This window comes from Ascaphus truei, chromosome 3 (assembly GCF_040206685.1).
Source record: "Ascaphus truei isolate aAscTru1 chromosome 3, aAscTru1.hap1, whole genome shotgun sequence".
Lineage (NCBI taxonomy): Eukaryota > Metazoa > Chordata > Amphibia > Anura > Ascaphidae > Ascaphus > Ascaphus truei.
The window spans coordinates 78871865-78896871 of record NC_134485.1 but is presented as its reverse complement, the minus strand read 5'-3'; the positions used below and the strand labels follow the sequence as shown (position 1 = coordinate 78896871).

Below are 25007 nucleotides of genomic sequence, written 5' to 3'. Positions count from 1 at the left end.
CATTACGTCGGATAAGAGAGGACCGGCTGTAAATTGCTTTAATTGATTTACTAATTTTGCGACATAAGATTAGGTTTCACTATTCAGTACATCCATTATTGATACAAGATACATTTTATCTAGTATTCACTGCTCCTCATTATATATGTATATACATCTAGCATGATCCTCACTACGGTTGATCATCAGACAGAGATTGCAGCTATGGAACTTACTCCTGATGAAGCAGAAGATAGTCTGCGAAACTCGTAGGGTTTGTATGAGTATACCAAGCTGATAAGCTGCCATTGGTTGCGATGCCGAGACGCTGTATTGTGAACCTGCTGGGGGACTTATTGAGACGCTCATCTTGAGCAGCACTGAGGGAAACAGACACCGGAGAGTGAGGGGGTCCTGCCTCACTGCAGACCGAGCCTACTTGTGGAGCAGACGAACACCAGGCAAAACCATGGGCGACGCCAGCCAGAGTGGAAACGAAAAGCTGCTACACAAAGACTAAAATATTTTACCACTTAGGACTAGGTGAAATCAAAGCCAGAAGAACCCACTGCAATCTAAGATCAACAGCAAGACTCCAATCCAGATAAACTTTCTTTTTTAGAAACTCTTGTGCATTAGAGTTCTTTTCAGTTCTATATTTTAAATGGATTAAATCTTGTTATATTTTAAAGGTGTTTGTCTTTTGTGCTTTACACTTTCTGTAGACAACCATCAATTATGACTTCTATTTGGGAAGAGTGGGCACGTTCATCAGCATTGAAAAGCCTGCAACATCAAGCTCATCATTTTGCCATTATTGCGGTCTCCAAGAAAATGTGATTTAGACAACGGGGCATCAGTTTATGGCAGCTTGCATTCAATTCAGAGAGACCGCTTTATTACAAAAAGTCAGTAAATATATCTTTACAATGTTGTATGGCAATTTACTTATATTGGGGAACTATTTAATAACAGGTTTTCAAGTTTGTTCAAGTCCCTTCAACATCTTCATGTTTCAGCTTCCGATATTAACACTGGGTGTGAACATTCAAACCTGCACACTAGGTGTCCAACAACTTCCCAAAAACTGGCATCTTCTTGAAATTCTTGTAAAGCCAAGTTTGGGTTATTGAATTCGAGCCGCTTAAGTAAAGAAAAACAAATGCAAAGAAGCTCAGTACCTCAGATCCTGTAGCATCCAATATGGTAGAATAGGACGTTTCCGGGGCCCAGGAAATGCATTCTACCACATGCTCGTGCTCTCTAAGCTCTGCTTTACATTCCTTCGTTGCTACCACCCAAACACGAACTGTCTGGTCATTGGAACAGCTGGCAATCAGTGTACCATCCTGGTTTGGTCTCACCATGCGGACCCATTCTCTGTGCCCTGTGAAAGTCTTGATACAATACCTGTAATAAAAATATATTAAATTACATATACATATACACACTTTGGACCAACACCAATATTTTGTAGGAGGCTACCAAAAGTTAATCCCCTACACCTACAGAGGGGTGCTACTATAGCATGAGGTCTACGTGGATATCTGTTGTCTACCAAACTGTGGGTGCGGTCTACACTAGATGGGGCACTGCTTCAAGTGGAGCAGCTGTTGGCACACTAGAGCAGGGGTGGGGAACCTTTTTTCTGCCAAGGGCCATTTGGATATTTATAACATCGTTCGCGGGCCATACAGACACAAACAGGCAGGCACACAGCAGGCTTGTAGGCACACAGAACACTGCCCCCCTACCTCTGGTACTTGCTGCTGCTGCTGAGGGGATCGTGTAGGGCGGATGCTGGGGTAAGTGCGGGGGGAACTGCTGGAGCATGGGGGAAGTGCGGGGAATGCTGCGGGGGGAGTGCGGGGAGTGCTGGGGATCGTGTAGGGCTGCCGGCGCATCACACCACCTCCTCCCGATCGGGCGGCGGCTATTTTAAAAAAAAAATTAGCGCGACCCCGGTTATAGCAGTTGCCTTAGCAGGGCCAGGCCAAATGATTTCGAGGGATACAGACAAAAATTATCAATAGTGGCGCTCTAGAATAACCAAATAACATACAACCTGCCTAAAGCCCCATCTTACTAAGTGTAATATACAGTGTGATAAAGTAATATAAAAAGTGATACCAATACAAACAAATATGGATGCCGCTATAACCCAGTTGAGGATCCTTCTCACGTTCCCATGTAGATTGAAGAGGTGTAGGTCATCGGGAAGCGCAAACCATGCAAAACAGAAAAATAATCTGATGGTGCAGTATACGTGATAAATCGTGAGTTCATATATTTATAAGGTCTGTGTGCAGAATACTCACAAACATATAGTGAGTGATGTTCACAAAAAGGTATCTTTAAATCACAGCCCACCAAGGATGGTAATCACAAGGAGCTTCTGGAGACCTTAATCATAAAAGAAACGGACATAGTGCAGACTGGAAGGACAATTTATAAAAAAAGCAAGTGGTAAGGGATACACTCACATGGTATTAGAATTAAAAAAGCATGTAGATCCTGCGATCTGGATCTCGGCAAGTGAAGCGTGTGTTCTCTGCCTCCCCTGTGTCTCGGCGTGCGTGTCACTGGTGCGTCTCACCGGATCCGGAAACCGGAACTGACGTCATCCGCCTGCAGGGGCTCCACTCGCTTAGGGATCTCTCTGGTCAGCGTCACTCTACGCGTTTCTCCGCATTCGGTTTCTTCAGGAGTGATTTGCTGACTGATTCTGATTGACTTATATACGCTGTGCTACAGACCCATTGGTTATTACTGATTAGATAATCGGGTACTGGCCATAACATTGGTATAGTAATTAAGAGATATTACGTATAGTTATGAGTTAATAGTCACACATCAAGACATAAGTGTGACTCCAAAGGATGCAGAAATTTATTAATACATGCAACATTGATAAAAATTGGGTTAAAAATATTTAATAAATGCAACAAGAGATATACTATTACATTAAACTGACTAATTCATCTAGTATGCTGAGGTGAAAGAGGCATTCTAATAGGGAAATACAAAAGCAAAGTTAGAATGGATTAAACAAAAGGATTACAAAAAAGGTTTAATATCAAACTCAAGATTTAATCCCAATGGAGCAATGGTTTTCAATTCATACATCCAAAAGGATTCTCTTTTTATCAAAGTTAGGTCTCTGTTGCCCCCTCTCCAGTAAGGCATCACCTGTTCTATGGCCTTAAAGGAAAAACTGGCAGGATTGGAATTGTGTGCTGTTATAAAATGATTGGAAACACTGTGAGTTGTGAGTTTCCTTTTTATGTTACTGAGATGCTCTAATATACGTGTTCTAAGCGGGCAAGTGGTCTTACCAATATATTGTAGACCACATTCGCATTCTGCCAGGTAGATTACAAAGTTTGATCGACAATTTAGATGTTGTTTTATATTATACATTTTATCGGTTACATTTGATTTAAAACTTTGAACCAACTTAGAACTATGCTGACATGCAGTACACATTTTACACTCATAAAAGCCTTTAGGGGGATCTAACCACGTTGAGCATCTCTTTGCAGTGTTTTTTAGAGCGCTTGGGGATAGATAGCTTTACATTAAACTGACTAACTGAGAAACATTAAAAGCTATCTATCCCCAAGCGCTCTAAAAAACACTGCAAAGAGATGCTCAACGTGGTTAGATCCCCCTAAAGGCTTTTATGAGTGTAAAATGTGTACTGCATGTCAGCATAGTTCTAAGTTGGTTCAAAGTTTTAAATCAAATGTAACCGATAAAATGTATAATATAAAACAACATCTAAATTGTCAATCAAACTTTGTAATCTACCTGGCAGAATGCGAATGTGGTCTACAATATATTGGTAAGACCACTCGCCCGCTTAGAACACGTATATTAGAGCATCTCAGTAACATAAAAAGGAAACTCACAACTCACAGTGTTTCCAATCATTTTATAACAGCACACAATTCCAATCCTGCCAGTTTTTCCTTTAAGGCCATAGAACAGGTGATGCCTTACTGGAGAGGGGGCAACAGAGACCTAACTTTGATAAAAAGAGAATCCTTTTGGATGTATGAATTGAAAACCATTGCTCCATTGGGATTAAATCTTGAGTTTGATATTAAACCTTTTTTGTAATCCTTTTGTATAATCCATTCTAACTTTGCTTTTGTATTTCCCTATTAGAATGCCTCTTTCACCACAGCATACTAGATGAATTAGTCAGTTTAATGTAATAGTATATCTCTTGTTGCGTTTATTAAATATTTTTAACCCAATTTTTATCAATGTTGCATGTATTAATAAATTTCTGCATCCTTTGGAGTCACACATATGTCTTGATGTGTGACTATTAACTCATAACTATACGTAATATCTCTTAATTACTATACCAATGTTATGGCCAGTACCCGATTATCTAATCAGTAATAACCAATGAGTCTGTAGCACAGCGTATATAAGTCAATCAGAATCAGTCAGCAAATCACTCCTGAAGAAACCGAATGCGGAGAAACGCGTAGAGTGACGCTGACCAGAGAGATCCCTAAGCGAGTGGAGCCCCTGCAGGCGGATGACGTCAGTTCCGGTTTCCGGATCCGGTGAGACGCACCAGTGACACGCACGCCGAGACACAGGGGAGGCAGAGAACACACGCTTCACTTGCCGAGATCCAGATCGCAGGATCTACATGCTTTTTTAATTCTAATACTATGTGAGTGTATCCCTTACCACTTGCTTTTTTATAAATTGTCCTTCCAGTCTGCACTATGTCCGTTTCTTTTATGATTAAGGTCTCCAGAAGCTCCTTGTGATTACCATCCTTGGTGGGCTGTGATTTAAAGATACCTTTTTGTGAACATCACTCACTATATGTTTGTGAGTATTCTGCACACAGACCTTATAAATATATGAACTCACGATTTATCACGTATACTGCACCATCAGATTATTTTTCAGTTTTGCATGGTTTGCGCTTCCCGATGACCTACACCTCTTCAAATGATTTCGAGGGCCTTATACGGCACTCGGGCCTGACGTTCCCCACCCCTGCACTAGAGTAACCAAGTACACTAGATGGTGCTGCCCTTAACCTAAACCCCACTACCCTAACATGATTCAAATAAATTAAAGTATGAATTATTTAGCTCACAATTTGTTTTAATATTGTAGTTTCCTGGTAGACCTCACCATACAATATACATTTTCCGGTAGACCAGAGGCCTTTCTAGCAACTGTCAGATAAGAAGTAAGACACTTACCCAGTCTGCACTTCCCACATCTTAATGGTTTTATCCCTTGAGGCGGACACTATGTGATCTCCATTGGGCATGATGGCTACTGAAGAAACATTGTGATCATGACCTTAAACAAAAAAACTAAATTAGAACATGGTAGATTTCCTTTTCTAAGCTTCTTTCATCTCGGACAACATGACATATGTGTCTCATGACGTGAAGACCGGGCAGAATCAGAATGCCATATTCAGCAACCATCGCTGTATTACCACTAGAGCTCAGACAGAACATTTAGAAACAGCACCGTATCAGGCTATTTTCATGCATAAGATGAGCCCGTGTGTCAAACAGGTCACTCGTCTCATTTGTAAGAATACATAATAAAAAAATAAAAAAGTTTGACACACACACACACACACACACACACACACACACACACACACACACACACACACACACACACACACACACACACACACACACACACACACACACACACACACACACACACACACACACACACACACACACACACACACACACACACACACTATTTTTGTCTTTGCCAATCACACCATGGTTAACAGCCCTTTCATCTTGTGCTTCCAACTCTGCCATGCCCTGTACTGCTCAAAAGTTTTTTTTTGTCCAATTCATGCACCCGCCATCTAAATTTCCACCTAAACCTGGGGCTACTATGTATAACTTTAAACCAGAAACTTGAACCTTATTCAATTATAACATACTTAACATGAAAATGGCCAATGCCCATATTTTTTTATTAAATTGTGCATTCCTTACAGGGCCGAATGAATAAGAAATATGTTTCTGTACATGTTGGTATGTAGTTTACTTGGAAACAGTCAAACGAAAAAAGTATTGCGTAGCACTGAATAATTTAGTCTGCAAAGCCCCCCTGTCCTTTAATGCAGCAATTCAAGGGGCAAATGTAATATATTTTATACAGGGTTGACGCAGGGGGTCTACTGAACTGAACCCTGTTCATTTCAGCTCCAGGGACCCCCTGCTTCCGGAGATACTTACCTGCGAATTAGGTGCCGGTAGCAGCTCGCCTTTAAAAATCAACCAGAAACGCTAAAAAACACAGCTGACTCGCACCTCTTGGCTATAATGCATTTTTTGGCCTCCTAATGTAATTAGGTCTTGGCCAAAATCTTGATATATAAAAACGAAAGATAATTTTACTCGACTACATAACTATCATAGATCAAATAAGACTAAATTAGTCATCAATCACGGTTTGCTAAAATTCATTAGAGATCCTTTCCCCTATATTATGCTGTAAGGATTTATGAAGAGCAGCAAACTAGCAAAACATAATGTTTGCTTACAATGGAGAAAAGTTAATGCCACAGCACTGATTACGGTTCCAATTTAGATCTGTTAAAGGAGCAGTTTAAAAAAAAAAAAAAAAAAAGTTAACTTTTCCGCGCCTGGGGTCCCCCGGAGCTCATCCGCAGTCCCCTGACATCTTGAAACCCAGTGGTTTAAGATATTTGTTGGGGTTTCTGTGTGCCGGTTTTGAAAAAAAGATATAATTAAAAAAAAATTAAAAAAAGGAAGAATTAATTAACATGGCTACAGGGCCACCATTAGAAAGCTGCGACATCATGGCTTTCTATTGGCTGCTGGAACAAGCTCTGACCCCGAGGCCATTTTGTTTCCGGCTGGCAGATTCTACCTGGGATATTAGAGGATTATGGAGCAGCTCCCGACAACTTCCCGATTCAGGTAAGGGGGAAAAGAGGGGACGCATAGCAACATAGAGTTTCTTCAAGGTAATGCCACTAAGCTACAATAGTTTACACAGTGTGCCGACAAGTAATATTCGACTGTTCTACTTGGTACAAATTATCTGCAGTAACGCTTAAGGACAACATTTGTCAACACTTGCTAAAGGACAACATTTGTCAACACTTGCTATGTGCAAAACCACATCCAGATCATATAAAACCTTGTAAAATATATTCAGTCATTTTTAAGCAATACTTCTAAAAACAATTAAGCTAGTAGTATGTAATACAATAAAAAAAAAAAAATTTTTTTTTAAATATCAGTTGTAAATATTTGCCAAGCTGCACATTACTTTTAGTTGTTTTAATCCAAGGGATCTGAGCAATGAAAGGAATGTAATGCTATTGATCAAAGGCCCGCGGTTTGTGCAATAAACAATAAAACACACGGGGGCCATAACAGACAAGAATGGCATGTCACTGTGTGCCGTGGCAAAGTATTTGATATTTGAGACGTAGAACGTCAGCTTGATTCTTAATGGTTATACAACAGTATGTGTATGCACATTTAACCATAAACAAGCACTAACCACGTAATGAAAAACAAACTATAGGATACAAGCACAGACATGTCCAAGCTTTAGAAGTGCAATGATCATCATAACACATTACTTGGATAACAATCAAAGCACATTATTATTATTATTACGATGGTAGAGGCCTCGTTTATAGAAAAAGAAATAGGTTTATACCGCTTGGAAGTTAAAATACCTGGTTTCAAGTTTGGCAATGCAAGGAGTAGCAGAATTATTGGAGAAAGAATTATAATGCTGGGCACATTATGCCGTTAAATCTGCACTGTTGATCTTACCATGCATGGTCCTGATGCACTCAAATCCTTGAAAATCCCATAGCTTGATAGTCATATCAGCAGAGCAGGATGCCAAGAACTTGCCAGAGTGGTCAAAGGAAATATCCTGCACAGAGTCTGTGTGTCCCTTGAGTGTGCGTTCAAAATCTCCCGTCTCATAGTCCCACACCTGACATGGGGAGAAAGAAATATGTTAGCATGGTTTGACAGGTTGTGCGGGCTTTCATTTACACTCGGCAGGGTAGTCTGGCACCTCTGTGAATAATTAATTAGGCACAGACACAAAGGAAGCCTGTCTTGGGAAAATCCCAGCGCTGGAAGGATAATTGAGCACATTTCATTTCGGAAGCTTTTAACCAAGCTGACAAGGAAGCCGAAAACAGGGAAACTATGAGTTCTAAAAACATTTAAACCTGCAATCCCCGACAGCCGACAAGAAAATAACATTTTGTAAAGAATTGTACAATCCAATAGTCTTCCTTACTGTAACCATTCTTAAAGCAAAGATTAGCCAGCGTCTGTGTTGCTTTCGAAATGGAGCACATTATTTTTTAGGCCACGGAAAGGGGGAGTATTTGTTGATCAATTGTTTCCACCACCATGATCAGAGAGCCAATAGAGAGAAAGGGGAGCTTTGACTGTCCAAAAACTTGTTCAGTGACATCATATAAAAAGGGAGCAACCAGAGTAAAATCCCACCCCCCCCCCAAAATCGCATTAAGTTTACCAACTACAGTACTGTAACCGTGATACTTATTGTGAGCATTAAAAACAGATGCTCGTGGACCCAGTAAGTATTTTTAGTAAAAATCCTGTGCTGTGCGGCATGCACTACACTAATTGTGATGCGCTATAGTCCAATAGGGAGAAGAGCGTTATATGAAATAAATTATTATTAATGTTAAATCACCCAGGCTTAACCCCTTACACAGGTCGTTGCCATGACATTGAAATATTTAGGTGGTTAAGTCTGGCTGGTTAACTTTTTTACATTTCATTTAAAACTGGGTTTATTGCGGCTTTAATTATGCAGTTCTGCACCCTCCTCCACTGGACCAAAAGCAGCAATCCAGTTATTTGCATAATGTATGCCTTTATTTATATAGCGCCATTCATGTACATAGCGCTTCACAGTAGTAATACACGTGACAATTATATCAATAATAAATAATACAAACAAATCAAGGGAATAAGTGCTTCAGCCTTAAAAAGTAACATTTAGGAAGAGGAGTCCCTGCTCGGAAGAGCTTACAATCTAATTGGTAGGTAAGGAGACCGTACAGACAGTAGGAGGGCGTTCTGGTAAGTGTATCTGCAGGGGGCCAAGCTTTATGTATTAGGTGTATAGTATTAGCCACGGTGCTACTCATATGCTTCGATAAGCAGGTGTGTTTTAAGGTGGGTTTTAAAAGGTGGCTAGAGGGGGTGCTAGTCGGGTAATGAGGGGAAGGGCATTCCAGAGGTGTGAGGTAGTCAGGAGGAAAGTTTAAAGGTGGGAGCGGGCTTTAGATACAAAGGGGGTAGAGAGAAGACGTAATTGAGTGGAACGCAAGAGTCGGGATGGTGCATAGTGAGAAATTAGGGCTGAGATATAAGGCCTCGGACATGGTTAAAAATACAGCGCTGACGCTCATGCTCTCCTGCCCAAGCAGGAGCTTTTATTTGTCCTTGCATGAGCATCAGTGAGCGCGTTTGAGAGGCGGGGCAGGAGGCAGGGCTAGCGCGCACGTCACCGACTGCCATTGGCTTTTGGCGGTCACGTGACCGGCCCTCCACGGGAAAATTAACATTTTACTGTCGGCTGCAATTCCACACGCTTCAGAAAGCGCCATCTAAAGCCGCCCTCAGTAGGGATGATGGGGGTAAGTGTTCCGCCTCAGCGCTGTCTTTTTGACCATGGCCCTGGCCTAAGGAAGGGCAGAAGAGTGTAAAGCTTTAAAAGTGAGGAGAATTGAGTGTGAGATGCGGGATTTTACTGAAATTGTGGGGTTCCCTAGAGCTGATCAGCACTATTTCTATTTCTGGGGAACCCCAGCCAACAAGAGTTTTGCCTTTGTAAGTAAAAGATAAAATTAAAATAAAATCAAAGATGGCCAACAGGGTAACCCAATAGGAAGTGGCTACACTGACCCTGCAAATTCCTATTGGTCCATGGGAGTGATCTTTATTCCCCAAAAGGGACCAGAGAATGGGATATAAAAAAACAGGCTCTGGAGGGTGAGAGGTAGTGTCGACGCTTAATAGTGTGTGGTACAGCTCTGTGGGTCCTTCGTTCCGATTCGGTAAAAAAGGAACATGTTCAATCTGCTTCTTTTTTTTCTTTTTTTAATCTCTAGCCGTGGGTCCCCAGAAATGAGTGAACCCCTGATTTGCTCCAGGGAAACCCTGGTACCGGAGATTTGTTAGTTATTTTTGCTAGTTTTGTAACAACAACAAAAAACGCACACACATGGCCACCAGGGGACACCAATAGCAAGCCACAACATCCTCCAGATTACATTGTGGCATGTCTATCGCGTGCTGGAACGAGTAGCCACCCCACCTGCCATCCTGTCTCCCCAGTTATCCAAGTGAGCAGCTGCTCCACCGTGGGCTCGCTGCAACCTAACAAGGGGGTCCCCTAAACGACAGGGGGACCCACAGTTTAGGTAATCTTCCAATAGAACAATGTGTGTTATTATTCAATGCTGCACAGTGAGACATGGATGCAAAAAAACATACCAGATTCAAAGGACATACATTTCTTCCCTCTTTTGCACCACTTCAGCTGGGTGATTTTGATAAACGCCCCTTCATTTTTGTTTAATACTCGAATATCCCCCATTAGGAACATTGAAACGGTTCATATCCCTTTAGGGCTAAAAACAACATGTTTATAAAAGAGTTTTGTACTCTTTTGTAAAGACCCATCATCTCCTATACCAAAATTAAAACTGCCTCGCAGTCACTGGGAATACAGCTCCGAAACAAAACAAAGCAGAGCTTCACAAACTGCAACACTCTCTCTTTATCTGGGAAGAAGGGAAACTGGGATTCATTTCAGATTTGCCTTTTGTAAAGTATACTGGTATCTCACAATGCAGGGAAGCATAGGTCAACTGAGCTGCTAGTTTAATATATTCTGTGTACACCAGTGTCATGGACAAATTGGGTAGCTCAATGTAGGTTTTGTTCAATAGACAAAGAAATATTTGTGTCAAATGAACTCAAACCTCGAGGAGTCCTGCAAATTGCATGGAAGAAATTACACTGCCAAAGCTCTGCTCCCTTGATCTATGGTTCTGAAACAGGCTTACCCTGGATTTAATGTCAACTAATAAAACCAAGGACATCACTTGTGTAAAACAAAATTGAATATAGCCATGACTGATTATTGAGGAAAAGAATAAATAAATATTTTACCTTTAAAGGGTCATAAGTACACAAATATATATTTCACACATACTTGGCATTTCTGCCATGTTTATTTCTGGCAGCTCTTTAATTCCACATGAGAATCTCCATTATTTGTCTCTGGAAAACCCCTGCAACCCACCTAGTTAAAAAAAACAAAAACAAAGCCCAGACAGAACCACCAATTTTCAGTCAAACAGCTGCTCTGAATCATTCTCCTGAGAGGAGTAGCACATAGAAATTCAAAAAGGTGCTAAAGCAGTTCAAATAATATATTCATTTGAAAATTACATTCTACAATCAAGTAATACTGACTGTGTCCAAATAGCCACTGCCCTTTCTATTTTGAGAATGTAGTCTGAAAGACCATCCCAAAAAAAACTACTGGTGTAGAGAAGACATCAGTTGGACCAACAGGAAAGGTAACAAAATAACATGGCAGGCAAACCAATGGTATGTTTGTTGAAGCTACTTCAGCTATATTTTTATTTACAAAAAAAAAAAACAAACAACAGTTTCTCTATACATTAAACATTGCACATAATTTTCCCAATCACCATCTCGATCTACTAAAACTTCTAGTATCGCGCAGAATCTTATCCATTTTATGCATGAATAAGGAAGTGAAAAAAAATATCACGTTTATTATATTCAGGTGCTATTTAATGGATATCAATTAATTCTCTCACTTGGTTACAATTCAATAAAACAGATTTGCAATCTAAAACGTAGATATAATCCCCCCCCCTCCCCTCTGCCTATTACCAAAGAATAGGGGTGCACAAGGGTAAATAATATAACTTGTAAATAAAGAGTGGAGAGTGTTGCACAAGACTTGCGCGGTCCCTCCACTAAAGTACCCCTTTAAAGTGCACTCTCCTAGTATAATGACAATATACTATAGTGAGACTAGAGTAGTAGAGAAAGCATCCGTGTTAATACTAATAAGTAATCCCTAGTATGTAGTGTACAGTGGATATGGTTAAAATCAATTTTATTAAACTCAAAACGGGATGTAAAACTTATGCACATACAAACATATATAGATGGTGTGTTAGTTATAATATAAACACCTAAGGGGTATTGTAAACCTAACACACCATCTGTTTGTATGTGCAAACTTTTAGACCCAGCTTTTAGTTTTGAGTTTAATAAACTTGGTTTTAACCATATCTACTGTACACTACATACTAGGGGTTACTTAGTATTAACACTGATGCTTTCTCTACTACTATAGTATATTGTCATACTAGGAGAGTGCACTTTAAAGGGGTACTTTAGTGGAGGGACCACACAAGTCTTGTGCAACACTTTCCACTCTATTTACAAGATTTGCAATCTAGAATGAAAGTACCTTCAGCTATTTCTAATCGCCTCTAAAATATATCATTACATTTACTTTGGACCAGATGAGAACTGTGCATGTTTTTTGTTGTTCTGTTATTCCAACATTGACAACTTATGCCTTTGACTTCTTAGGTACCCTTTCTGCTGGCATTTACATTTGTCAAATACTCACACATCATATTGATTGTGTGTTCATCTTACTTGCGTGTAAAAAAAAAAAAAAAAATGTAAAATAAAGTCTAACTGCCCATGTATATGGCTATTTTAAGAAATTAAATGAACACTACAGAGAATTAGTCATTTGAATGCATTTGACTTGGAGCTGGACATGGAGGGGTTAAGGATGGCTCCACACAAATAAGCTGGGCATCTCCAGAATAGTACATTTACCATGAATTTACGGGTAGCCCCGTTTAAAATATGCTTAAGTGTGACAGTAGGGGAAAAAAAAATTCAAATCAGATATCTCGCATGTAAAAGGTGAAGACAAGCAATTATCATGGGAATGCTGACTAAACACCACTCAATTAGCTGGGAGGAAATTCTAGACCTTAAAATTAATAATTAGCAACAAAAACAAAAAGGTGTCCTGACATGTTTGTGAAGACTGACACCAAGAGCGCTGATGGATTGCTTCTATTAGGAAGCTCACTATATAAGATGTCGGCCATTTCCATTTAAAGCTGGAACATGAGTCCAAAACTGTTGCCATGTTTAACACGAATCTTGTTTGATGCAACACTTTCTACAGCGTTGGGGGGTGGGGGGGAAACCTTTGAGTACCTGTAAACCAGTAGTGTACACAGAGTAAGGCCGAAATTATGCTGCCGGCGTCGCTACGTGAGCAAGTCAGGCACAATTAAGTACTTGGCTATAGTAGTTAGCCAACTGGCTGCCAGTGATGTAGTGCATTGACGCGGCAGCGTTTTAAGTCAATAATACATTTTGTCTTCTCAGGCGACTGCCACATGACATCACCTGGTTCAGCCAATGAGGGCGAACCAGTTTCGTGACGAGTCAGCCACACCTCCAAACGCCTGGAAAACTGAGCACAGATCTCCTGTGCTACAGCAGCGTGGCACAGATGGAGCTCGCACTCTCACTCGCAAGCAAGCGGAATGTATGAGCACAGCGTAAGATTTTTGACCCGACTTCTGAATTGATAGTACTTACTTTTGACCATTAACCACTGTAATGATAGGTTCACGTCACAAAGGCTGCCGACCACGTACAAAATATACCTAAAACTATTTTAAAATTAATCGAAATTTAAGGCAAAATTTGAATTCAGGGTGACCAACTAAATACTATTTATTGCTCAACATTAAGCAAACTAAAATTACGGCAAAATTAAAATCATTAAACTTTGAAACACACACATATGGGTCACGCTAACTATTCTGGGGGAAAAGTGACCGGCCACAAGTTGTGCGACAACCTGCCTTTCTTTTCACATCCTTGACCCACCTACATGCCAGAAATCAGCAAATGGGGCAAGTATTTCTACTTACTGCTCCCTGATATAAAATTTGTAAAAAATATAACCTTACAAAGTTCGTATAGCCAAAACTGTTATAAAAAAAAAAGTCAACACAAAATGAACAAAATAGTACTCTAAAGTACGTTTCCTCAGGTGGTCTCACCCTAGAGATTGGTTGGCCAACTCCAGGCCTCAAGACCCAACAGGTTAGGTTCGGCTTATGACGCCTTTGGCCAAAGGGTTAACTAAATAACCAATTATTATTATTAAAGTATTTTACTTTATATGTTTTGTCAATTGGATGCAGCATTGGGCACCCCCTGTCTCTTGTTATATACAATTGCCACGCTCAGTAGCTCTCTGGTTGACATAAATATATATTCACTTTGTGGTGGGTGGGGGAGTTTGAGCTTGCTGGGTATCTGTGTTAACCTATGTCTCTTTGGAGGCTGTGGCACCTCCCCCCAGAGCTCACTCCTCCTCCTTCACCCTTTTAACTTGGAAGGTCATTTCACTTGCTGCAGGAACAAGACCCATTATGGTTTTTTCCCCTCTCACAGAGGTAAAAGGAAAGGTTTCACAGTGTAGTGTAGGACCTGCATTATTTTGGTTATACCTTGACGTTGGTATGCAGGCTTATGATGCCTTTGGCCAAAGGGTTAACTAAATAACCAATTATTATTATTGAAGTATTTTACTTTATATGTTTTGTCAATTGGATGCAGCATTGGGCACCCCCTGTCTCTTGTTAGGTTCAGAATATCCCTGCTTCAGCATAGGTGGCTGGATGTGTCAGTCGAAGAATGAGCCACCTGTGCTGAAGCAGGGATATCCTGCAAACCTGACCTGTTGGTGGCCCTTAAGGACTGGAGTTGTCCACCACTGCCCTAGAGACTTATGTTGGTATAATACTTCTTGCGACTATCACAGTAGACGACATGTATATTTGTGCTCTTCGACCAATATGCCAAAAGGGCCTGAACTGGCTGGACAAAGGCTCTGGAGACACCGCCACAGGTAAATACTTGGGCCAGTGTAAGTGAAAGCTGAAGTTTAACTTGTAACACTAAACCTTCTAACTGCCTCAAACAGCCTGTGTTTACTAAACCGTAAGTAGAGCATCACCCAAGTGACCATGTTTCCCACCGACTGCTGCCTTCAGGAAATGTAAATCTAAGCTTCACACACGAGATCAAATGTCTATGTAATCTCTGTAACAGAGCCAGCTAAAGTTTGGAGAACAGGTAACAACACTTTCCCAATACAATCAATGGATACTGCAATGCAGCTGGAGAAAGGACCCATTGCTGAAACCTTACCGCAGCATGACATAATACTCGTCAATCGCTTGAACACCTTGATAATATTTAGTAGTGTGACCAGATGTGAAACAGTCACATTCAAAGTATCATGTATTACATGTTTAACCGCTGCAGTGACTAGCCAGATGAGAAGAAAAAAATAGTAATCCCATATTTTCAAACTGTTACTGGTGACTTGTTGCCTGCCCCCTCTTTCCTCTTAGGGAAAACACAAACAAAGCCTTCAAGATGCTCTCCTACACAAGGGTATTATTGCAGAGGCCTTTTTAAGAAAAATTCTTTTCAGGGAGGCTTAAATATATTAAAAGGGAGACTTGTCAGAAGTCCTGCTATCTCTTTTGCCCCGACTAACTAATTTTAAGCTATTTTCAGATCCTACAAGTTATTCTTTTGGTTTATTTTTAAATGTAAAACCATTACAGGGAGTCTTACTGCAACACTGCAGGTATGTCTGGTAGCACAAGGGTTAAAATAAAAGCATGTGTGGAGTGCTACGAATAATCTCTCTATGTTCAAACAAGTTGGTCTTCTATAAGAGAAAGTGAAGATACGAGAATACACAAACCTGAGGAACTTCTATGGTTTCATCTTGGGGAGGTTAGTTCCTTATACCTCAGGTAACCTTTCAATAACTGGGTAATATCCCTAGTCTGCTTTCTGGAGACTGCCATGAAGACCAGCGCAGCAGCAACATGTTGTACAGATACCTTTGCAGAGGTAGCAAAATAAATATCCATGCAGTATTATAGCAAATGGTCATATTTAGGTCATCTCAGTAGCCTCCAATTTTCACTACCATACAGTAAGAACAAGTAGTAAGTATAATTGAGACCCTAAGTTTACCTTAATTGTTGCATCCTCTGAAGAGGTGACCATAACACTAAACACTGGATGGAAAATGACACGGGTGACAGGACTCCGATGGCCACTCAGAGAATACTTTTCAGGAGGGCGAGGTATCCATTCTTTGGGGTCTCGCTTCTGACCGATAGGCCCTCCAGAAGTAAACTCTTCTTTTGCTTCATTTAGTTTTGATTCTAGTTCCATAACCTGTCAAAGGGTCACAATGTTAATAGGACAAAAAAAAGTAGCAAAATTCCCACTAGCTGTTATTTTGGGATCCAAAATTATATTTTGGGCAAATTAAACATGCTACACTACATTACCAGGACTTGCTTTATAGTTCTGTTATAAAAGACCAACCCCCTCTAGCTAAACCACCTTTTTCTTTTATAGTATGGGAACCGGGTGTCCTGCAGAGTTGCTTGGGAGAGGTATCCAATTGAGATATTTACAGGTGAAATTACCAGTATTGGTTCTTGGTTAAAAAGGGGGATTTAAGTGGCAGTCCAATAGGAAACTATTATTGCAGCTTCCTATTGGCGCAAGATTTGGCAGCTATTTTATTTTCCAGGGAAGATTTAAACCAGGTGACTACCAGTATCTCTAGAAGCAGGGAATCCCAAGAGCTGATAATAGCGTGGGACAGCTCCATAGGACCATCTGGCTCCCATCCTGTAGGGGAAAAATAAATAAAGTAGGGAGGATTGGTGCTTTAAGCCAGCGGTGCCCAACTCCAGTCCTCAAGACCCCCAACAGGTCAGGTTATGGATATCCCAGTTTCAGCAGGGATTTCCTGAAACCATGACCTATTGGGGGTCTTTAAGGACTGGAGTGGAGTACCACTATTTTAAAGCATTGCAAATCTGGATAGATGACCAAAACACTGATAAAAAAAAAAGAAAGAAAAAGTTTTTACCGTTCATATTGTTGTACTTTCGGGATTGTTTTTTTCCCTTTCCTTAAATACACAGGCTTTGAGAGTCTGTAAACCAGCCCTAGTTTTTTTTATACTTAAAACAAATCTAAATTTAGAAAGTATGTTGCGAAGAGGGGCTGTACATGTAGCAGATTATATGGGTAAAATGTGACAATAATACAAGTTAAACAAAGGCTGATTGGCTTGCCACGTTACACTACAGATCATTTCAAGCCTTAGCGGCTGGTATTTAAATCCCCTCTTGTCACACGGGACAATAGGAAGCCACGATGGATAGCATTGCAGGTTTCTATAGGTCTGCATAAGGCTAAGTCCATAGTGGATCCAGCCGGGCGGAGGCGCACTGAGGCTCTGAGGGAAAGCGGGTGCTTTCCCTGGCCTTGGACCGCGCGCCGTCCGGGGGCGTGTCGGGGCGCCGGGGGGCTGTGCCGTCACGGAGCTGGTTCGCCCTCATTGTCCCCTGGAGGGGCCGCTGCTGAATGCACCTTCCCCCGGTAAATTTCTCGGGAACCAAGGGGGTCACCAGAGTCAAATGTAGCACAGTTCAACTCCGGAGACGTCGTTTCCAATCCAAGTCAAACAAAACAGACAGGCAGAGCTGCTTATAATCTGCATTTCAATTTTCTGTGGTTGAACAAAGTACAATTCTTGACCCTCCCATTAGTGCTTGAATTGCTATAATGCTGCTAAAACCCAGAAGAAAAACAAAGAATTGCCAGTGATTTACTCGAGGTACTGGCAAGTTTTTATTTTCTTTAGTAGAACATTACTGTATCAGAATTGCTTGTACAAACTAACACAGCAAAATCACAAAGTCAAAACAGTGAGGTAGCCATGGACATAGCTGACAAGGAGTTTCATATAATGAATATTTATAGCTGCATACATTACATAGAAATACGAGCTGATCACTCAAAATATAGAAACTTGTACTCATGGAAACATGTTTGTTGAGCAGCGCGTGTAGCAGCCAGTCAATAGCTAATACTCTGGCCTCTCAATCAACACTTTAGTTCTTTAGAAGTGACTTGTGACTAAAGTCAGTTGACAACGGGTCTTATGGCTTTTGCATTGAACACAGAGGTGTGGGTGTATAAATTAGAAAGACCAAGAGGTTTGCTTCCTATTACATTAACTCCTCACCAAACCCCTACTTTAGTTGTGAAGTCCCACTTGATAACAATGCTTTTGCAGAGTGAGATCAATGTAACATTTTGTCCAACTTTATTACATCTGTCTCTAAATACAACTTTTATTTAATGGGATTTGAGAACTGGACAAGACCACGAAGAATGCAATAGCAATGACTGTGCGTTGTCTGTATGGTCATGAATAGGTTGAACAAGCATTTCATTACCACTGCAATTCTATGGTGTTTAAGTCCGCCGGTGAAAATAACTGCTCAAAAAAATAATATCCTGCATTGCTTTCTGCTAAAACTGTTCGTGTTGAACTGTGATGCTCTGAGGACTTTGTTGGCCATGATACATGTTTTGGGTCTTAGAGGGTCAGCTCTTGGCCTGACCGTTGTATATGTACTGCCATGCATTGTATGTAAAATATGCGACAATAAAGAATGTGTGTCTTTTGCCTTTCCAGGAGTGCTAACCAGTGCAGATTTTCAGGCTATGCGTTTCAGGGTGTACTTTGCAGTGAATGTGTTGTCGGATTGTATCTAGCTAGCCGGGGAACAGAGTTGCTGGGCACCCCAAAAATGTATCCGGGAGCAGAGTCAGATTCCCGGGTACATGTAGACACAGATCTCCGGACAAAGTCCTCCCTGAAAAGCAGTTACACGGCTCACCGCCAGGATGCCCTGCTTCAGCACAGACCAGAAAGGTAAAAGGGGGCATAGGGATACGCGTATCTCTGGTATAGTCAGGGGTACCTGGTTTAGGGGGGAGTCCCCCACAGTATATGCCCCAAACACCCGAATCTGGTATAGAGGTTCGGAGTGTCTCCAACCATCCATGAGCTTGGCAGTGCAAAATTATTTCTAGGTCCAACTTCGGTACAATAGAAGCAACTCTGAAACTTAACCTAACTGTTATTTGAAGCAACTTTTAAGCAAACTTCTTATATAAAAGAGGGTCTGGGAGCTCTGAAAATGAACGTGCGCGTCTTTTCAGTAGATACTGGGGGGCGAGGGACTTAGAAGAATTTTGTGAGATTTTTATTAACATGGTGTATAAAGGTATATATGTTGTATGCACTGTATATGAGCTGGGGAATTTCCAAGTCCCTGGTTCCGATGGCCACCAGGCTTGGTGCCACGGTCTGCTCGGGTCCCGGACTTGAAAGTCTCAGAGATGCCACGGTGTTAGGGAGGGCGGAGTACCAGAGTTATATTTAAGTAACCACGAGTTCTGGCATGAATAAAGGCTATCCGGCGACCATTTGCCCGGACCCAGACTGAGGAGCCTGGCCCAGCAGGGGGTTCAATATGCTAAGTGGCAGAGGTGCCAGGTTGGCGCATGCCCCTTTGCAGAATTGAAATCCGTGCCTGCACAGCTTCAGGGTACCGGCAAATTGCTGATAGGCTGGTGGGAATATTCCCACACTCAGATTGGTTGAGGTATTCTGTGAATGGGACTGAAATCCTATAAGAAACCTAGCAGCCAATCAGCTCAGGAGATTCTAAGCGCCAAGACAGCAGCAGCAAATTTTAACTGACCAAAAGATGCTCTGAGAGAAAGAGACGCGAGTCGACTTCAGAAGTTTCAAGTCCCACTTTTCAGGGAAAAGTTCTCAGAATACTTTGTAGCAGTCGTGGCTGGAACTGCACGCCGTAAACAGTACAAGGACGATTGTTACTCACTCCTGGTCAAGGGATTTATGCACCTCCAGAGCGGTGGCATCAGGAATTGCATGCCAATTTCGGTTCCAGGCTTTTCAAGCTTAATCCCGGTCACCTAAGACTTTGTAAAGACTGGTTTCTGTGCTATTGCAACTAGGAAAGGTTATAACTGTTTTTCCTCCTGTTTAATGTAATTCACTTTGTTTCTATGGAATAAATGACTAATTTGTTTTACTACTTTGTTTTGCTCAGTGATATAAAATGGTATTAAGGTGTAAATTCCTGGTCTCCAGTGACACAGAATTAAAAACAGAGACCAGGAAGAGACATTTTCTAAAAGAAAACGATTAAGCAGCCTTACTGGGATGGAGGACCTAGATAGATATTCAGATCTCTTCCACCCCCATAAAAAGTATTCAGCACAATTATAAAAAAAATTTTTTAAAAAGTACTCGAGTCTGATTTTTTACAGATTAAGATTTTATAACCAATTAATTAATTATTTTATATGTTGGGAGGCGGGTACAAAAAGAAGGAAGGAAGGTGGTGGAAGGGGGTTAACAGTTTTATCAGTTAAGCATAGGTATATTAATTGTGACAAATGGAGAGAACGGGGGTCTTATCTCTGGGTATGGAGTGCTCTTAGTAATTGTATATCTATAATTCAGGCACTTTGAAATCAAATGTAGGTTTTGTCCGGAGCTCATATAGGTAGTAAGTTGTTGTCCACGTCTTTCCCACCCATCTGCCAACCGTGGAATCCAGGTTTTGAAGAAAGGGAGACCTGTCATTTATGAAACTGATCAGATTTTTTTCACTCATAACCCAAACCTTCTTGGTAATTTGAGTTATGATCAGGGGTGGTTATTTCCATGTTGCCGAGATATGCCACCTAGTGGCCGGAAACATGTGTGCCTAGTTTTTGGAGGGCTATTTATGTTATAGTGGTCTATTGAGGAGAGCAGACACTGGCTCCAGGGGAAATGTGGTACCTAGAGTACCATTAATTAAATTTAAAGACCTGTCCAAGCTTTCTGTATCTGCCGACATGTTCACCAGATATGGAAAATTGTGCCAGGTTGACGACAGCTCCTAAAACATAGTGGAGAGGAAGAGGGGTATATAATGTTCAGTTTGATTGGATAAAGGTACCACCGAAACAAGACTTTATCAACACCTTAACAAAAGGAAAACTGTTACAGAGCTCCTGGCCAGGGGCATAGCTATAGCCCGGGCGGCCGCGCTCTTGGAGGGCCCACTCTGCTCCCCCCTCCCCCCGCTGTAGAGACAGGCAGGGGGGGAGATGGTAGGCGAGAGAAGAATCAGAAACTGGGGGGAATCAGAGCTATATTAGCTTTTAGTATTTCACTTGGGGTGGGGGCTCCTTTTAAAATATAGTTAGAGATTTGTGAGATGTGAGCAGTATTGCTGAAAATTTCTTATATTGATTCTAGTAATCATCTGTGGTAACCATGTTTGGTTTTAGGGCCTTAATGACCTCCCCCACTTTAATCTTTATTTCCTCATTCAGTTCACTTTGGGCCTTTTTGTTTAGATTTGGTCATTTAATGGAGCTTAGTATAGCGTCTGGGGATTCATGGAGACAGCCTTTCTGGCCAGTACTTGTGCCGCTGTATAGGGAACTGTAATATCTATGAAATTATTTTACAATTAAAATGGGGTTTGTTGTCTCCCTTGTGTGTAATGGCGGAGATGTGCCTATCGTGGGTTATGTTTAGTTTATTGGCCAACATAATGGCTGCCTTATTGGCTTTGTCAACTTTTGGTTGGTGCAAGTCATCACTTTCTCGGTAGGGTCAGACAGAGGCAATGTTATCCTCTTATAGGTTATTTCTGCGAAGAGTTGGTGGGAATGATTCTTTTCATGGGCCTTTTCTAATTAGGATGTGAGGGAGTTAATATTTTCTGTCCGTAACCCCTTTCTTGCTGCAACTATTTTTATTAGGACCCCTCTACTTGAAGCTTTGTTGGTTCTCCACAGAAGTGCTGGGGAGATCCCAGCGGTGTTATTTATTCTGAAGAGATTTCAACTCCTCACCAACCTCCCTAAGAACCTCTGGGACGGTCATGAGGGAGTTATTCATTCCCTGCACCTTCAGGCTGTTTTGGAAGACAAGATCTTTGATTTGAGTTTTGACAATCGCATGATCAGAGACCATGGGGACGTGGATCTTTGATCCCGTGACTAGTGGGAACATTGAAGATTCGAAGATAAAATTAGTTTGGAATGTGTGGTGATGAGAAAAATATAATCCTTCTGTTGCTGGTAGCAGTATCTCCATGTGTCAATCAGGAGTAGTTTCTCGCTGAAGTGTCTATAATCAATAATAGCCAACTGGTGTGGACTCTGGGCCTTGGTGGATATATTTTGGCATCCAAGACTTCGTTGAAGTGCCCTGCTAAAATCACTTGACCTGGTCTACATTGGTCGAAGACATTAATATATATTTAAAAATTTTTTTTTTTTTTTTTTTTTAAAAGACAGGCTTTGTCCGTCCGGATTATATATTTCTGTGAAATATCATTGGGTACAGTTTGTCGAAACATGTAAGGGCTGCTGTTCATTTAAAGTGGGTCTCGTTGAGGGGGGGGGAGGAGGGGGGAGAAACAGATTGCCATGCTGTTTTTTTTTGGTTTGTTTTTTGTATTTATAGTTAGAGAGGGTCATTCTACTTTTGCAGACTGTTCAGGCCGCTTACATGTAATAGACCTGTTGGTATGAGTAGTTATGTAGGGATAGTCATTAGTCTAGTGTTAAGCCCCGTTTTGGGGTTACCTGGAAAAGGGCTGAGGCACCGTATATACTTTTAGGTTGGGACTATAGAGCTTGTGGACTGTTAGTTAGGGTCTCTAAGGTTGCGTACTCTTTATGGGGTTATCTTGTCAGGTATAAAAAATAAAGTTGGTTTGTTGGTATTGGCGGAGGGGGGAAACGAAGTGAGAAATGAATGGGGACCCACGGGTCAGCCTGGGTTAGATAAAGGAATATAACTAGGGAGCAAGTAATGGGTAACCCGGATATCTGTGCACTCAAAGTATGGTGTGCACGTGCTTACTCTTACCGGGCAGGGCATACTGCGTTTAGTATTAAAATAAAGGCTTTATAGGGTTGTATGGGAGAAAGGCATTTAACCTGGGAAAAGGAGAGGGGTATCAAGAGGCGAAATCAGCCATGCCACGGGCGCCATAATTGGAGGCACGGGTGCCTTGTGGCCCTTTGCGCTCTTTAAGAAGTCAATAACATCTCGCGAGGTAGTGTTTGCTACCGCCTCTGGGCCTTTTTAGTTTGAGCTTGGGTTCCCCTAGAATAGGCCTGCACAACACGCGGCCCGTCTGCACTCATTGTGCGGCCCGCAGCGGCTTTCCCCGTCGTCCTGCCTCCCGAGCCTCCTCTCCCGGCCGCGAGTCCCCCCCTCCTCTCCCGGCCGCGAGCTCCCCCCCCCCTCCTCTCCCGGCCGCGAGCTCCCCCCCCCCCTCCTCTCCCGGCCGCGAGTCCCCCCCCTCCTCCTCTCCCGCCCGGGAGCCGCGATCCCCCTCTCCCGCCCGGGAGCCGCGAACCCGCTCTCAGGACTGCACGAGTGTGCTAGTCCTGCCTGCTCCGTGAGGTGCCGTTGGGGGCGGGTGGGGGTTGGGGTGATGTGAGGTGCAGGGGGGTGATGTGAGGTGCAGGGGGGTGATGTGAGGTGCAGGGGGGTGATGTGAGGTGCAGGGGGGTGATGTGAGGTGCAGGGGGGTGAGGTGCAGGGGGGGAGAATGATGTGAGGTGCAGGGGGGAGAATGATGTGAGGTGCAGGGGAGGGAGAATGATGTGAGGTGCAGGGGAGGGAGAATGATGTGAGGTGCAGGGGGGGGGAGAATGATGTGAGGTGCGCAGGGGGGGAGAATGATGTGAGGTGCGCAGGGGGGAGAATGATGTGAGGTGCGCAGGGGGGAGAATGATGTGAGGTGCGCAGGGGGGGAGAATGATGTGAGGTGCGCAGGGGGGGAGAATGATGTGAGGTGCGCAGGGGGGGAGAATGATGTGAGGTGCGCAGGGGGGGAGAATGATGTGAGGTGCGCAGGGGGGGGAGAATGATGTGAGGTGCGCAGGGGGGGAGAATGATGTGAGGTGCGCAGGGGGGAGAATGATGTGAGGTGCGCAGGGGGGAGAATGATGTGAGGTGCGCAGGGGGGAGAATGATGTGAGGTGCGCAGGGGGGAGAATGATGTGAGGTGCGCAGGGGGGAGAATGATGTGAGGTGTACGGGGGGAGAATGATGTGAGGTGCACGGGGGGGAGAATGATGTGAGGTGCACGGGGGGGGGGAATGATGTAAGGTGCAGGTGGGGTGGCATGTGTGTGGTGTGCAGAGGGGTATTGTGTGTTTGATGTGGAGGGGGAGTATTATATGTGTGGGTAAGGGGGAGAGATGGGGGTATGAGAGATAGATGGGGAGTATCGCAAAGGTTGATAGTGAGGGGTTCTGGGGGAGATATGAGGATGATGATGAGGGTGCTGGAGGAGAGATGATGATGATGACGATGATTTTACCCGTGCGCCCCAAATTTTTTTTCCTTGGAGCAGTTCGGCCCTTTTCGCTTTACGAGTTGTGCAGGCCTGCCGTAGGAATTATGCAAGTTCTGAACAGGAGGACCTTGGTGAGGAACCTTGTGTTTCGGCTATGAAGCCCCGTCACCGACCGAACCAACAGGCTGCCATTAAGCACAGCACATGCACCCTTCTTGATTTGTTAATTTATTTATAACAAAATAAATGGATACCCAACACATTGTGTCTGTGCTGTTTCAACATCAATGCTCCGTGACCTACACGTGTCACATGTTGCCACAAAGCATGGCAGCTTCACAGAAACCAAGCCAATTCAGAGCCCAATCCTGAGGAAAACTGGGCTATAATCAAGGTAAATCTTGTCAATTTGTACTTTTAGATATTTCAAGGCGGGGGGGGGGGGGGGGAAGAGTCCCTGATTTTAATCCCTTTGATGGCAGGGAGCACAATAATGCAGCTCTAGGGTTTTATGCATTTAAAGGATAGTGCGGATTGG

The 25007-nt window shown here is 42.5% G+C and overlaps 1 protein-coding gene across 1 annotated transcript in view; it reads right to left on the bottom strand.

Annotated features, from left to right (window-relative positions):
• The window catches only part of PAFAH1B1 (platelet activating factor acetylhydrolase 1b regulatory subunit 1), an 88453-nt gene that overhangs the window by 12211 nt on the left and 51235 nt on the right, over positions 1–25007 (bottom strand). The window contains exons 5-8 of the mRNA XM_075594369.1: positions 16209–16415; positions 7824–7992; positions 5223–5325; positions 1161–1389 (exon numbers count right to left, since the gene is read on the bottom strand). Of these exons, the coding sequence (XP_075450484.1) occupies positions 1161–1389; positions 5223–5325; positions 7824–7992; positions 16209–16415 (708 nt within the window). The remainder of the gene's footprint in view (positions 1–1160; positions 1390–5222; positions 5326–7823; positions 7993–16208; positions 16416–25007) is intronic.